Below are 14,099 nucleotides of genomic sequence, written 5' to 3'. Positions count from 1 at the left end.
CCTCAGAGAGATGCCAAAAGTCTGCTCAGCTCACAAGCAAAAAGCAAGTTAATTTTTAACTTTGCAGTGTGAGTGAGGAGGCAGTTGGCAGGTGAGAGAAACTCAATGACTGACCTTTGTGCTATTGTTATTTTAAAGGCATATTAAAGCTGCTGCAAGATTGCCTCGTGTATAAGGAAGGGATCCTAGTCGGGGAGGGTACCGTCAATGTAAGCTGAACCGTCTCCTCTGCAAATACAAAATATTGGACTTGAGTTAAAAACAAAACAGGGTATCACATATTTATAACATTCCTCCCCATTTTCCTCTCATTTCCTGCACTTCAACTCTCTTTGCTCCGTTTTAAGAAAAAAAATCCAGGAGTCAAAATTTGAACCGTAGTTTCAGACAAGATTAGAGATCCCTTAGGAAAAAACTCACGTGGTCTATAGTTTGGATTTAATTTAAACAAAAGTCTTCACTAGGACTTTTTGGAGTGACGGAGGGAGGAGTTCTCTGTATAAACAAGCTTCTGGGCTGTAGCTTACAAGTGACTGTTTTCAAAAGCAGACATTTTATTCTGAAGAGGCAGGAATAGCTTATTTATTCCTCTTTTATTGCCCATCCAGCAATAAAAATCATCCTGTTAAGTAGTGTTTCCCAAACTTGGGACGCCGCTTGTGTAGGGAAAGCCCCCGGTGGACCTGGCCCGCCAGGGGCTTTCCCTACACAAGTGGTGTCCCGAGTTTGGGAACACTACGGTAATATATACCATACATGCATTGATTTTGTTAGTATCAAGTTCAGTGGCAGCTACTTGGATTTGCACAAAACAAAACAAACCCAACCCTCCCCCCCACCCCTAGTCCCACCAAAAAGCCCCCAACAATGCCAAAACCCACTGTTTTATCACTTGGATAATACAGTGTGGAGTGTATTGTAGATTATATAACAAAATCTATTGGATTTGAAGAAAGTTAAAGGTATTTTACATACTTCACATGTATAATTTAGTTGGTTTGAGTACCCAGTGCAATTGTATTCCCCATGAGTTCAGAGTTTCTAATACAGTGTTAGACTTTTGGTGTGGTTGTTTGAAGGTACTGAGGTAGTACAGTTCTGGAAGGTCAATGTTAAGTGTTTTATTGAGAAACAAACACACAGAAAGAAGTTCAAAAGTCCTCAAATGCTTGCCTGTATTAAAATGCTAACAAGGCTAGGGTAAGTTTTTTACAATACTTTGGTTTTGGCAAATAGAAGTTGCTAAAGTTTATAAATATTATTTTTAAGTGTTTCCTTCTAGACAAGTGAGATGATATAAATTAGTAACATGAGCACAGTGAGGTTCCTAGTGCCATAGAAGATGTCCCATGGCATACTATACAACCCTTGAAGCCAAACCAGCATAAGACATGTTATGTTACTGACTTTATGTATGCTCAAGCAGAGCGAACCCACAAATGAGAGGTTCCATAATAATATATTTTCAGGAGACTGAAACTTGATGACTTGGTGTCTTACTATGTTATAAACCCTTTCCAGGAAGTCACAGTTGAAATGAGGCAAACTGAGGATTCAGGGGAAGATGGGGAGTGTATTTCCTCTAAAACTAACACTGATGAGCAGAATTGCTCTCTAAGGTAGGTATGCTTTTCTTTTCTGTCTCCAAGGCTAAAAGTTTTATTTGAGGACTATGATAAGCAAATGAGCTGGATGTTTGCCACCCAAAATAGAAGTTGAGGTAAACTCATATTGAACATTGTGCTATGACTTTTTTCCCCCCTCACATACGATATAACAGCTCTTGGTGCTAAGATTTCTTCTGACTGTGGAGTAGACCTTTTAAAAAAATTACCTAGTGTCCAATTTATTGTATTTTCTTCAGTCCCAGCAGAGTCTTATTATGAGGGTGTAGGAAGAGATCCAATCTTAAAATTAATCAATTAAATGGTTTTAAAGACAAGGAAGTGTTTGATTTTCCTAAAGGGGTGTGTCAGGGATACACGTGGCAACTGCTGTAGGTATAAGAAGTCAGTTTTCTGTAAAGATAAAGTTACTGAATGTAAAACAGATAAAAGGGCTCTCAAATGAGATTTTCCACTCACCAATTAATAGGAGAAAAACAGCACAGTTCTTCCAAGCTGCCTAGCACAGTTGGGACCTGATCCTGATTTGGGACCTCTGGGTGCTATTGTGATAAATAATTGAAACTAAGTACTTAGAATCTTTAAGTGGTAGACTGTTTCAATGAGAGAGAATTTCTTAATATAGCAAATGCACATTCAATATGAGTATAGCTATGCATGTGTCATATGATCAGCAGCTGATGTGTATTATGTATAATGTGTTCATTATTTTCCACCTTATAAACTATATATTATGAAGATTGGGTTCTATTGGTTTAAGTGATCTGCTGTGTTTTGATTATGTGTAGCTCTTTGTATTTACTGTGCAGTAGCTTTTAAAATGGTGTGTGTGAGGGAGAGAAGAGAGAGCCTGGACTAGAGATGACTGTGTAGGCAGACAGCATCTCTATATAACTAAGATGTTTTCCATCTAGCATTGTGGAACTCTAGTAACAAAAGCATCTGAATAATACACCTACGCCAGCATTTTAACACTGTCTGTGGAACACAATCCTCGCTTTATAACATAGAATCCATGTAAATCACATGAGTGGGCACCAGCTGTAATAACTTTTTTGTTTTAAAGCAGTAAGCTGTTTTCACATGCTGTTGCAGCTCTGCTATTTGACCATTGCACCACATTGTAGGAAAAGGTTTAGTAAAGTGGTCTCTTTCATGGTCTTTCCCTCAGCTCTTTGTCTGATGCCAAGGCCATTTAAACTATGTAGAGGGCATATATGTCTTTAGTGGACAGTTTAATTTTCATGCCATGAATGGTCACTGAATGATAATGAATGGTTATTATGTGGAAATTGTAAAAAACCATTTTTAAAATTGTCACTACTATAGTGAAAGGCCTAAGTGATAAAGGAACTAGTCTCATTCATCGTGATCTCAATTAAACCTATGTTCTTTGGAGTTTCTCTAAAGAAATTTGATTTCATATTTTTTCCAAAGCTAGCAATTTGTAAATAATAATTTGTTTAATCTGGCTAATCTGTATTTAGGCTTAGAACATTAATCAAATAGCCTGTGGAGAAAATATTTGCTTACTGGCGTGTTTAATCATTTTTTTTGCTACTTGTATAAAATTACACTGCTTATAAGCCTGATCCTGCATCATCCGCATCAAATTTTTGGATCTTTGCTATTGGCTTCATAGCTGCAGGATCAAACCCTAAATCTTTAAATGGCTTAAACCTGTGATGACCTGAGCTTTCTGCCAAAAAGTAATTTCATGAGATCAATGTATGGGGCTGAAATATTCTGTAGGTTGCAGTCTCCATTCTGTAACAGAAAAATTATAGCCAGAGACTCCCTTGATTATTTTGTGAGTAATAGATTTGTTGTTTAAAATAAGTGTGTATATTTTGTGCTTATTACAGATACTGTGTATATTGTCATGAATGCTGAATTATTTGTGAATCTAATCTCTTCTATTGAATCTTACATGAAAAGCAATGAAGTATTAAAATAACAGCTTATATATTTTCCCTCCATACTCTTTAAAGTGAAATTACAGGGCTTGGGTGGCTGATTAGTCAGTCAGTTTGCTTGTTTTTTCTTTGTCCGTTTTATGTATTGTGCATTTTCAGCCCAGAATGGAAATAATTTTATCTTGTTTACTTTGCATGAAGATGTTTATAATCCACCAAAAATTTTCAACCACTTCGTGGATTTGGCTTCATTTTTGATTTAGACTATAATGAATTTATATGTTTAGTTAAGTCGCTTAGTACCATCTCTGGAAAAACTAGAAAGTGTCTAAATTCTAGTATCCAGTCCTCTGTTTTATGTTTATGGGATCAGCGAGCAATGGACCACTTCTAGATATAGTTACAACTGCTCATTCGAGTAGCACTACTGCTATGAACTGTAAACATTCTGACTCGCATTCCCACGCACATTGGGTACAATTCCAAGAATTGTCAGAATTCCAAGACCAGTTCTGAACTTCTAGGACTGAAACGTATTGGAAATTATACTAGTAGGGTTGCTACCTTTCTAATAGCTGGTAACCGGACCCCAAGGCCTACCCTCTGCTCCTCCCATCCCCCTCAGTGCCCTACCCTTGCTCTGCCTTCCGCCAAAGCCCCACCCCCACTTTGCCTTTTCCCGCAAGGCCCAACCAACTGCCCCCCCAGCCTCGTCCCCCTAAGGCCCCGCATCCATCACTCACTCCTCTTCCCTCCTCCCCCCGTTACTCGCTGGATCATCTCAAGGAACCTGCCTGCAGGTAGGAAGCAGCCCTGGCTGAGTGGGGCTGGCGCGGATTAATGACCCGGTGCCTCCCCACAGTAATTAGACTTCTGGTTCAGGTGCCATTTAGGGCTGCCAAGTTTTCTTTTTGACTAGACTTTGCAGTCAAAAACCAACTGTCCAGGTAAAACTTGAACTGGTGGCAAGTCTAGATACTACTGAAATGCAAAACAAAGATAATACAATGTGTGCATATTTATTTAAGGATATTGATTTCCTATATAAAATTACCATTGAAATGACTTACCAAAATTCAGCAAGCAATAGATAATGGTAGTGTGTGTGTGTTTCATAGCTGTCTGTATACTTAATGCAGAGTGTTATTTTGGCCTCCCTTTTCTTTGTTTGCAGTCTGATGAGAGCAAATACTTGCTACACTTTTAACATCCCCTTAGAGATCACTGAAAATTTTAAACAGGCGTAGCCCTTGATATTTAAGGGGTGTTACATTAAAAAGGTTATCTTTTAAAAATTGGACCTAGAGAGAGTTAGAGAGAGAGTGTGTGTGTGTGTGCCCGTAGCACAAGTCAGCCTGCATCAAAAGAAAAGCACAAATTTAATAGTTTATTATATGATTAACACAGTTATACCGCCTACCAGTGAGAGGTTCATAGAATCATAGACTTTAAGGTCAGAAGGTCATTATCATCTAGTCTGACCTCCTGCACATCGCAGGCTACAGAATCTCACCTATCCACTCCTGTATCAAACCTGTGTCTGAGCCACTGAAGTCCTCAAATCATGGTTTAAAGACTTCAAGGTGCAGAGAATCTTCCAGCAAGTGACCCATGCCCCACACTGCAGAGGGAGGTGAAAACTGCCCAGGGCCTCTGCCAATCTTCCCTGGAGGAAAATTCCTTCCCGACCTCAAATATGGCTATCAGCTAAACCCTGAGCATGTGGGCAAGACTCACCAGCCACCACCCAGGAAAGAATTCTCTGTAGTAACTCAGATCCCACCCCATCTAACATCCCTTCACATGCCATTTTGCAAATTTACTACTAATAGTCAAAGACCAATCTCATTATACCATCCCCTCCATAAACTTATCAAGCTTAGTCTTGAAGCCAGATATGTCTTTTGCCCCCACTACTCCCCTTGGAAGGATGTTCCAGAACTTCACTTCTCTGATGGTTAGAAACCTTCATCAAATTTCAAGTCTAAACTTCCTGATGGCCAGTTTATATCCATTGGTTCTTGTGTCCACATTAGTACTGGGCTTAAATAATTCCTCTCCCTCCCTGTTATTTATCCCTCTAATATATTTATAAAGAGCAATCATATCTCCCCTCAGCCTTCTTTTGGTTAGGCTAAACAAGCCAAGCTCTTTGAGTCTCCTTTCATAAGACAGGTTTTCCATTCCTCGGATCATCCTAGTAGCCCGTCTCTGAACCTGTTCCAGTTTGAATTCATCCTTCTTAATCATGGGAGACCAGAACTGCTCTCAGTATTCCAGATGAGGTCTCAACAGTGCCTTGTATAACGGTACTAACATCTCCTGATCTCTACTTGAAATACCTCGCCTGATGCATCCCCAGACCGCATTAGCTTTTTTCATGGCCATATTGCATTGGCGGCTCATAGTCATCCTGTGATCAACCAATACTCTGAGGTCCTCCTTCTCCTCTGTTACTTCCAACTAATGTGACCCAGACTAGAAGGAGGTTAGTCTGTAAAAGAAGCCTACTAGAACATGTGAGGGTGAATATTAATCCCTAAATGCATGACCTTGCACTTTCACTATTAAATTTCATCCTGTTGCTATTACTCCAGTTTACAAGGTCATCCAGATCTTCCTGTTGCTTTTTTACATTTAAGAGGTGTTAAATATAGTATCAGCTCTTCAGGCCTGACCCAGCTCTAATTAAAGTAAATGGACATTGTAGGGATTTGTTCTCTCTTCTGAGTTATCTGGTATAAGCCACCATTGAAGAGAGGATACCAAACTAGCTGGTCTATTTGTCTGTTCCGGTATGGCAGTTCATGTGGTCCGAATATACTAAATAAAGAGGAGATTCAACTGTCCACTCTTACTGTACTGCCTTGCTGCGAGCTATCCTATAGAACAGAGCTGGCCAAACTATGGCTCTTTTACCGTTAAAATGCGGCTTATGGAGCCCGCCCCTCCCAAGTTTTCCCCCATTCTCCACCTACCGGACCAGGGAAGGGAGGCAACTCAGGACCTCTGCCTTGTAACGGGTGGTTCAGTAGGGGCTTCTGCCCAGTGGGAGTGAGGGGTCTCGGGGCTTCAGCCCTGTGGGGTGCACCTGCCAGGGCTCGAGGCTTCAGCAGGAGCAGGGTTGAAGCTCTGAGCCCCATCAAGCGCTTCCCATGGGGCTGAAGCCTGAGCTCTGGCCCCCGGCAGGTGTGCCCCAGCTCTCAAACTTCTGAAGATTGTCGTACGTGACTTGGAGGGCTCAGTAAGTTTGGCCACCCCTGCCATGGAATATTTTGGTCTTTCATTATGTGGGCCTTAGCAACATGTATTATGGTGTATATCAGCCTGCAGTGTGATGGAGAGGAATGAAGAGACTACTATGCCAGTAAATTTGAGTTATAAGAAACTCTTAAACAGTCATCTGTCACAGCCATGATCTTAGATGCTGACTGTGAGACAACCAGAGCAGTTACAGCCTATTAACCAATTAAACTGCATTATGCAAACTAAGTAAGGACTGAGTGAGTTGTGTCTGATGTCAAAATCTCCTAATGAAGGGCATTGTGAACTTGAATTGAAACTGAAAGTTTGGGGGCTATAAATGTCAACAAGATATTCAGATTGTTTTCCTGTTTCTTTAAGAAACAGAATCTTATAAAAAGAAACGTGCAGAATTGCTCTCTTATTTAATCTGTCTGCTATTTCTAAGGTGCCTGTCACTGATATATCAGAGTGCTGAGGTAAGGGTATCAAATGGCTAGTGCAGGGATATTTGGTATGTGATTTTATTAAGAGCATTTTCCTTTTAAAAATATTGTGATAGTCTTTAAATATATAAAACATAACCCAGAGAAGCTATGTGGAAGGATTAACGCACGCTTTTGGCCACACTATAGGCAACTCACACTTCACTCTTGTGATCGCCATGATCTCATCAGATCATAGGAGTCTGCAGGGTGAATGAGGTTTAGAGCGTGTGTGTGTATATCGTTTAGTTCTATCTATACACAATCATCTCTATAAGTATGTGTATAGACACATTTTTTTCCAGGTTGGAAGGCTTTTAATGAAGATACTTCTTATTATATGCCTAATTAATTTATGTAGTAATTTAAATGTGATTGAGAAGGTAAGCCGATTGATATTAATTAGTTTATATCTGAATATTTAAAAATTATCATTGCTGAAATAGGACATAATGTTCATGATTGAAATACAAAATGAGACATTAAAAGGCTTTTTAACAAAAACAAAAAACAAATAAGCTTTGAAGACTGTGAGTTTTTCTCCTTGAAGTCAGACGTTTTTGATGATGTAACATATAATACAAACCAAGCCTTCAGTCATCAAGGTTAAAGTTGACAGAGCTTGTATGAACTTGTCAGTCATATAGAAGCAGGCAAAAACAAACCAGCTGTTGTGAGGCATGGCTTTGAAAATCCTCTGTATTACAGTAAATTAGATACAGAGGTTGAGACAGAATCAGTTCTGTATGTCTTTGAAACAGGCTGGGGTATTTGCAAGGGTGCAAAAGCTCATGTATGCAGTGGATAGAGGCAAACATCTATAAATCCTGGTAAGTTTTCCCTGTATTTAGTATTAAAGTGCTAGAATAATAAATGTGTGCATTATCTTCAGTTATCGTCTGTTGGTTCTTAAGTGATCTTTGCAGTAGTCATTCATACAGTATTTCTTTTGTTCTCCAAGTCTTTAACCACAAGCTGTGTTTGCCCATCCCTGTCTGCAGTAGCTACAGCTACAAATTACAAGTGAGGCAGTGCATTATATAGAATTGTCTTTTTTTTTTTTTTTGAAGTATGTATGTTTGTTCTAGTCCCTGAGGTTTAGGGGGGAAAATTCCAGCTAGATGGGGGTTGTGTGTGTGTGTGCATGTGGTGTGGACGTGCTTGTGCACGGGCTGTTTTTAGCAGCTTTTGTTTTCACAATTGGCATAATGCACACTGGAATTAGAAGGCAGTGCCTTTCAAAAATGTTTATTTTCTGGGCTGAAGTCTGCAGTGCTGTTATCCTCACTATATGACTTCCAGCCTTTGCGTTCTTCACTGCTGTATTTTGTAAGAGAGGTTTTTGTATTTCTGGTTTCTTGGCAAAATTGTTATTGTGAGCACAGGTTCAGATGAAGACCCTTTCCAAATCAGCAGGTATGAGCTTGGAACTTGGAAATGGATGCTGACCATTGGAAGAAAGCGGTGAGTGAACAGCCAGGTGTGAGTGAAAATATGATAATGAAATGTGGGTGTGCATGCTAATTGATTAAAAATAGCTGTCTGTGAATCCTTTAGAGATGAGCTCCGAGGGGTTCACTTCAGTCCTTGTTTGAGAACCTCAGGTGAACTAGTTATAATTAACTAAGTATGTTGCCTTTTTCTGTCTTCTAATCTATTCTGGTACTGAGTGCTGCCTAGCTGCTGATATTTTAAAAAATGGGCACATTTCAACTTACTATGCCTGGATTTTTAGTTCTAGAATTTATTTCCCAATAACTTTTATTAAAAAGGACAGATTGCAAGTGATTTTGTAGCCAGCCTTTTTTCAGTGACTGAGATTTCTTTGCTGGCAGTGTTAGGTAATATTTCTTTTGTTCCTGCTATGGTTGCCATTTATATAACACAATGGGTGTTTTTACATTGTTAGGATTTTCTGCTTGAAATTCAGTTCAGGGATTCAGTACAGTACATATTAACTAGCTTACTCCTGTGGGAGGTAGTCATTTTGAATCCATGCATACCGCTGACTGCATATGAAGAAAGATTTGAAATTGAAAAAGCAAGCAAAAGATTGGCCATAAACATTTATTTTATTATTGATTTAATGTGTATAGTGGTAGGAAGGAGGGAGGGATTTTTTTCCCTCATAAAGGAAAGGAGAATAGTGTCTCTCCCACTCCCATGATATTACTAGAAATGTAATTATAATCAAATTTGATTTTACTTCAGAAATATGCTTTGTGCTGTTTACAGTTGACCATGATAGACTGGCCTATATTCTTATCTGCCAACATATGTTCAATAGTTTCTTGCAGAATGAGGTTGGATCTGTTGGAAAGAAATCTATGTGCTTATTTCTGTGTGCAGAGAGGTGACATTTGTTAAAATAAAAATATGAGGTCAGAAACAATTTTCATTCACGTTGGCATGTAAGTGGGTCACAGATAAGAGGTTCTAATAAAGCAGACTGACTAGAAATAATCATCTCCATAGATCATACCAATAAACAATCATGATTATATAAGGGTTATGAAGCTGGAGTGACATTTTTTCTGTCACATGAAATATAGAATTGCTGTGGGATCCATTTTGATTGACTGCACAGATAACATTATCTGCCTCTTGGCTCTTCAGTAATACACTAACTAATGGACATTTTGCCTGGCTGTGGAAAACACAAGATACCTTAGATGGGATATGGGTTATAATGTAACAACAACATGCTGCTGTTATATTTCTGGGAGTATCCTGGTTATTTTGTGTGTCCCCCTATTCTGTGGCTGTGGCCTATTGAGGACAGAGGGTTTTTTCTTCAAAATAATAGTTCTCCTTGTGCTCTTCCTTTTTAACATTTGGTTTGCCAGTAGCTTAAGTGAGTCTTTAAGACCACTTGTTTCAGTAGCCTGTGCTGGACGTAGCCTTCCAAGACTTCAGGCCAGCATTGCTAAGGCAATGAACTGCTCTGCTGCTTCTGCAGCAATTAATGTGCTTTGAACCAAGACCTGCGTCCTTAAATAATCATCATAAAGCAGTCATCATCGTGGTGGTTAAATAATTTCATTGGCATGGTTTCTTTGCTATATACGATTTTGTTTTTCTCACAAATATTTTAACAGTGTTTTTAGACTCTCATAGAGTTTAGGATCTGGCACTTTTGGAATATATTCCAAGTTCCCCAACCAAAAGCAAATTATAATGCATAATTTGTATCACTTATATATAATAAAGCACTTTAGTAATAAAATATGTACATGATATATATGTATATTCATACAAAAAATTACATTAAAAGAATGTTAAGGTTGCAAAGTCAAGTACTGAGAAGTTGGGAAATGACAGAATTAAGGTTCTCCCATTCTGACACACATGCCCATGTGTATGTCTGCAGTATGAGTAGGCTTGGAAGGATTTTATTTTTATTGGCAAATTTCAATAAATTTTAACTTTATAATGTGCACACAAACTAACAGAAGTATATTTCTATTGATGAAAATAAAAATTCACAGTTAGGTGAAGTAAGAAAAATGCTGCTTAAATCAAACTGTAGTTTTCAAGAATGTTTACTTTGTCTTTTTTCCATGGGATATTGGCAATTTGTGTTTTAAGGGTTACAAAGTTTTAACTTTTTGAATCTCAACATCTACTCTCATTAAATAATTATCAAACTCCCCCATAACTTCCTGTAATCATGAAAATTTAAATTGATAAAAACCAAAAAAAAAGTTTCAAAATATTGATAATGTCTGTCAAAAGTATATAAAAATCTAAATCTGACAAACCTAATTATGATACAGTCTTGAATTATCTAGTTGAATACTGTTTTTTCCCCTCAGGATCCCTGTCTTGTTTTATGCACAGGAGGGATGTGTTCTGGGGATGAATCAGGGTTGTGTAGTAAAGGAGACTTTTGTCTGTAGGACCCTACCTCATTTGTTTCAGACATTAGAAGGTGTGTTCAGGGACTGTAGGAGGATTGAGACTTTGGCAGTTGAGCGCCACCCTGGAGAATTGGATTCAATCCCTGTCTCTCCCACAGCATTCCTATGTGATGCTGGGCAAGTCACGTAATCTCATCTTTTCAAAGGTGGCTGTGTCATCCTCATTTTCTGTGTACTCAACTTGACACCCCTGGGGTCTGATATTAGAAGTGCTGAGCACTCAGTGAAGTCCTGCTTTGAGCAGGGGGTTGGACTAGATGACCTCCTGAGGTCCCTTCCAACCCTGATATTCTATGACTCTAAGTCCGTGGGAGCCGTACTGAAAAAATAGCGATATAAAAAGCTATGTTTTCAGACAAATCAGGCCATAAGCATCTTAGGTTGGGCACCTAAAATTAGTGTACTCTTCATAGAATATCAGGGTTGGAAGGGACCACAGGAGGTCATCTAGTCCAACCCCCTGCTCAAAGCAGGGCCAATCCCAACTAAATCATCCCAGCCAGGGCTTTGTCAAGCCTGACCTTAAAAATCTCCAAGGAAGGAGATTCCACCACGTCTCTAGGTAACCCATTCCAGTGCTTCACCACTCTCCGAGTGAAAAAGTTTTTCCTAATATCCAGTCTAAATCTTCCCCGCTGCAACTTGAGACCATTACTCCTTGTTCTGTCATGTGCTACTACTGAGAACAGTTTAGATCCATCCTCTTTGGAACCCCCTTTCAGGTAGTTGAAAGCAGCTACCAAATCCCGCCTCATTCTTCTCTTCTGCAGACTAAATAAACCCAGTTCCCTCAGCCTCTCCTCATAAGTCATGCTGGGAGCTGTGCTCCCCCGGCCCCCCGTGCAGGGCATGCTGGGAGCTGTTCCCCTCTCCCACTGAACACTGCTGCACACTGCCCCATCAACTGTCCGTGGTGGATGACATGACCGCACTCTGCCATGTGTGAAGTTGGCAGAGTCCTCTAGGTCCCTTCCCAATGCAGGCTTGTTCTCGGTGCCACAGCCACTTGCTCTGCTCCTGGGAGCCTGGCACTGTGTGCGAGGGGCAGGGTGAGGTGGGGGACACGGTACCTGCCATGTTGTGAGCACTTCCAGAGTACAAATAATACCAGCACAGAGCACGCCGTGTTCTGGGCACTGCCTGGGACCTCCAGTGCTGGGGTGGTTCTCTGGGTGCTGCCGGGCGCTGTTCTCCGGGTGCTGGGTGCTGCCGAGCGCTGTTCTCCAGGTGCTGGGTGCTGCCGGGCGCTGTTCTCCGGGTGCTGGGTGCTGCCAGGCGCTGTTCTCTGGGTGCTGGGTGCTACCGGGAGCTGTTCTCCGGGTGCTGCTGGGCGCTGTTCTCTGGGTGCTGCTGGACAATGTTCTCCAGGTTCGGGGTGCAGCCAGGCACTGTTCTCTGGGTGCTGCCTGGCTCTGTTCTCCGGGTGCTGAGTGCTGCCCGGGCCCTGTTCTCTGGCGCTGAGTGCTGCCTGGGCCCTGTTCTCTGGGTGCTGCATGTTGATGTGTCTATGCCTTAATTTGCAATCTGTAAAATCAGGAATAATAATTCCACTTTACCTCACAGAATGTTGTAAAGATAAATAAAATAGTTAATGGCTCTGAAGCACTCAAGTGCTGGGTCCTTTGGAAAAAGTAGTAAGTCCTGCTCTGCCCTTGATTCCCTGAGATAGAGCATGCTCAGTGCAGACAAAATCTTTAGAGAATTTAGCTGCCAAATACTAACAAGTCTCTGCTGAAAGTGTGTGAACTGAGATAATCAGAGGCTAATAATTCTGCCAAACTTGGGTGTATTTTCATAGGGTCAGTAAAAAGCACAGCCCTGACACCAGGGCAACATCCCTGCCAAATTTCATGTTCCTCAGAAGTGTGGAGGCCCTACAGTTTCTCAGACACACAGCTTTAAGAAATTTTTAACGTAGGCACAACATACCTTTCCCTCATTTCATTTTTGGAACAGCTGAACCCTATTTGCTGAAACATTAATTTAAAAAAAGCCATCTTGAGGCAGGTACCCAGCATAGAATAGTCTGACTTTAAAATCTGTGGATCCACCTCCCTTATCTCCCAGTCTCCCCTGTCCTTGACTCTCCGTCCCAGGGTCTCCCACATCCCAACTCGTGGTCTGTTTCACTTCCTCCCCACAGCAGTATCCAGTCTGCCGTCACATGTTTCCCCTCGCTCCCGCTAAGCCACGCATGCACACAGTTCTAAATTCTGTTCCGTCTGTCTTTGAATTGTGTGGTTTACTCCTCCCAACTTTCTGGGCACTTGCAGGGATCTCACTAAGAGCACAGGAGAGACAGCCTCCCTGCTCTCAGTTTCAGTACCTGGTCTGGCATGGCCTACAGCATTCCAGAGTTACAACTGGTGGTGTAGCATGCTCAGTACAGACAGAATCTTAGAAGAATTTATGTGGGACAGCAAAAGGAACATTACTGACACACAGCATCTGTCCTGCCCTACAAATTTCAAGTCCCTTCCCCAAAGCATGGGGGATATTAGAGCTTCTCAAATTAAGAGTTGCCAGAATTTTTATAACATGAGCAAAACTGTATTTTTCATTGGCCACCATGTGAGAAATGGCAGAACTATTTTGGCAGAAGTTTTCCAAAAGAATTTCGACGAGAGGCAGACACCCGGCATGGAAATTTTCAACCAAAATGGTTAAAGTTTGCCAAAGTTACAAAGAATTGAAAACAGTGTTATAATGGGAAGTGTCAGGCAATTCCACCAGCTCTGTCTGTAATATCTGTGTGTGTATATACACATATCAGTATAAAAAAAACTGACATGAACAATATCTAATACCTTTTCTGATTTCCAAGACACACATGTGCATACACTTACTCATAATCCACCTTTTCTTTCTCCCTAGTTCTTTTCAGATGAATCACAATTGAGGCCTGGCCTA

General features: G+C 40.6%; 1 protein-coding gene across 9 annotated transcripts in view; it reads left to right on the top strand.

The window, feature by feature from the left end:
* The window catches only part of SHROOM2 (shroom family member 2), a 206,558-nt gene that overhangs the window by 145,594 nt on the left and 46,865 nt on the right, over positions 1–14,099 (top strand). For 7 of the 9 annotated variants that reach the window (XM_050963270.1, XM_050963278.1, XM_050963286.1 and 4 more), the window contains one exon: positions 1,522–1,619. In XM_050963270.1, the coding sequence (XP_050819227.1) occupies positions 1,522–1,619 (98 nt within the window). Of the gene's footprint in view, positions 1–1,521; positions 1,620–7,950; positions 8,100–8,473; positions 8,734–14,099 lie in introns of those variants that run through there. The other 2 variants (XM_050963336.1, XM_050963345.1) reach the window with 2 other exon arrangements.

The sequence above is a fragment of the Gopherus flavomarginatus genome, chromosome 1 (genome assembly GCF_025201925.1).
Source record: "Gopherus flavomarginatus isolate rGopFla2 chromosome 1, rGopFla2.mat.asm, whole genome shotgun sequence".
In the NCBI taxonomy this organism is placed as follows: domain Eukaryota; kingdom Metazoa; phylum Chordata; order Testudines; family Testudinidae; genus Gopherus; species Gopherus flavomarginatus.
Note: the sequence above shows the minus strand (reverse complement) of the source record. Positions and strands in the feature narration are given on the sequence as shown.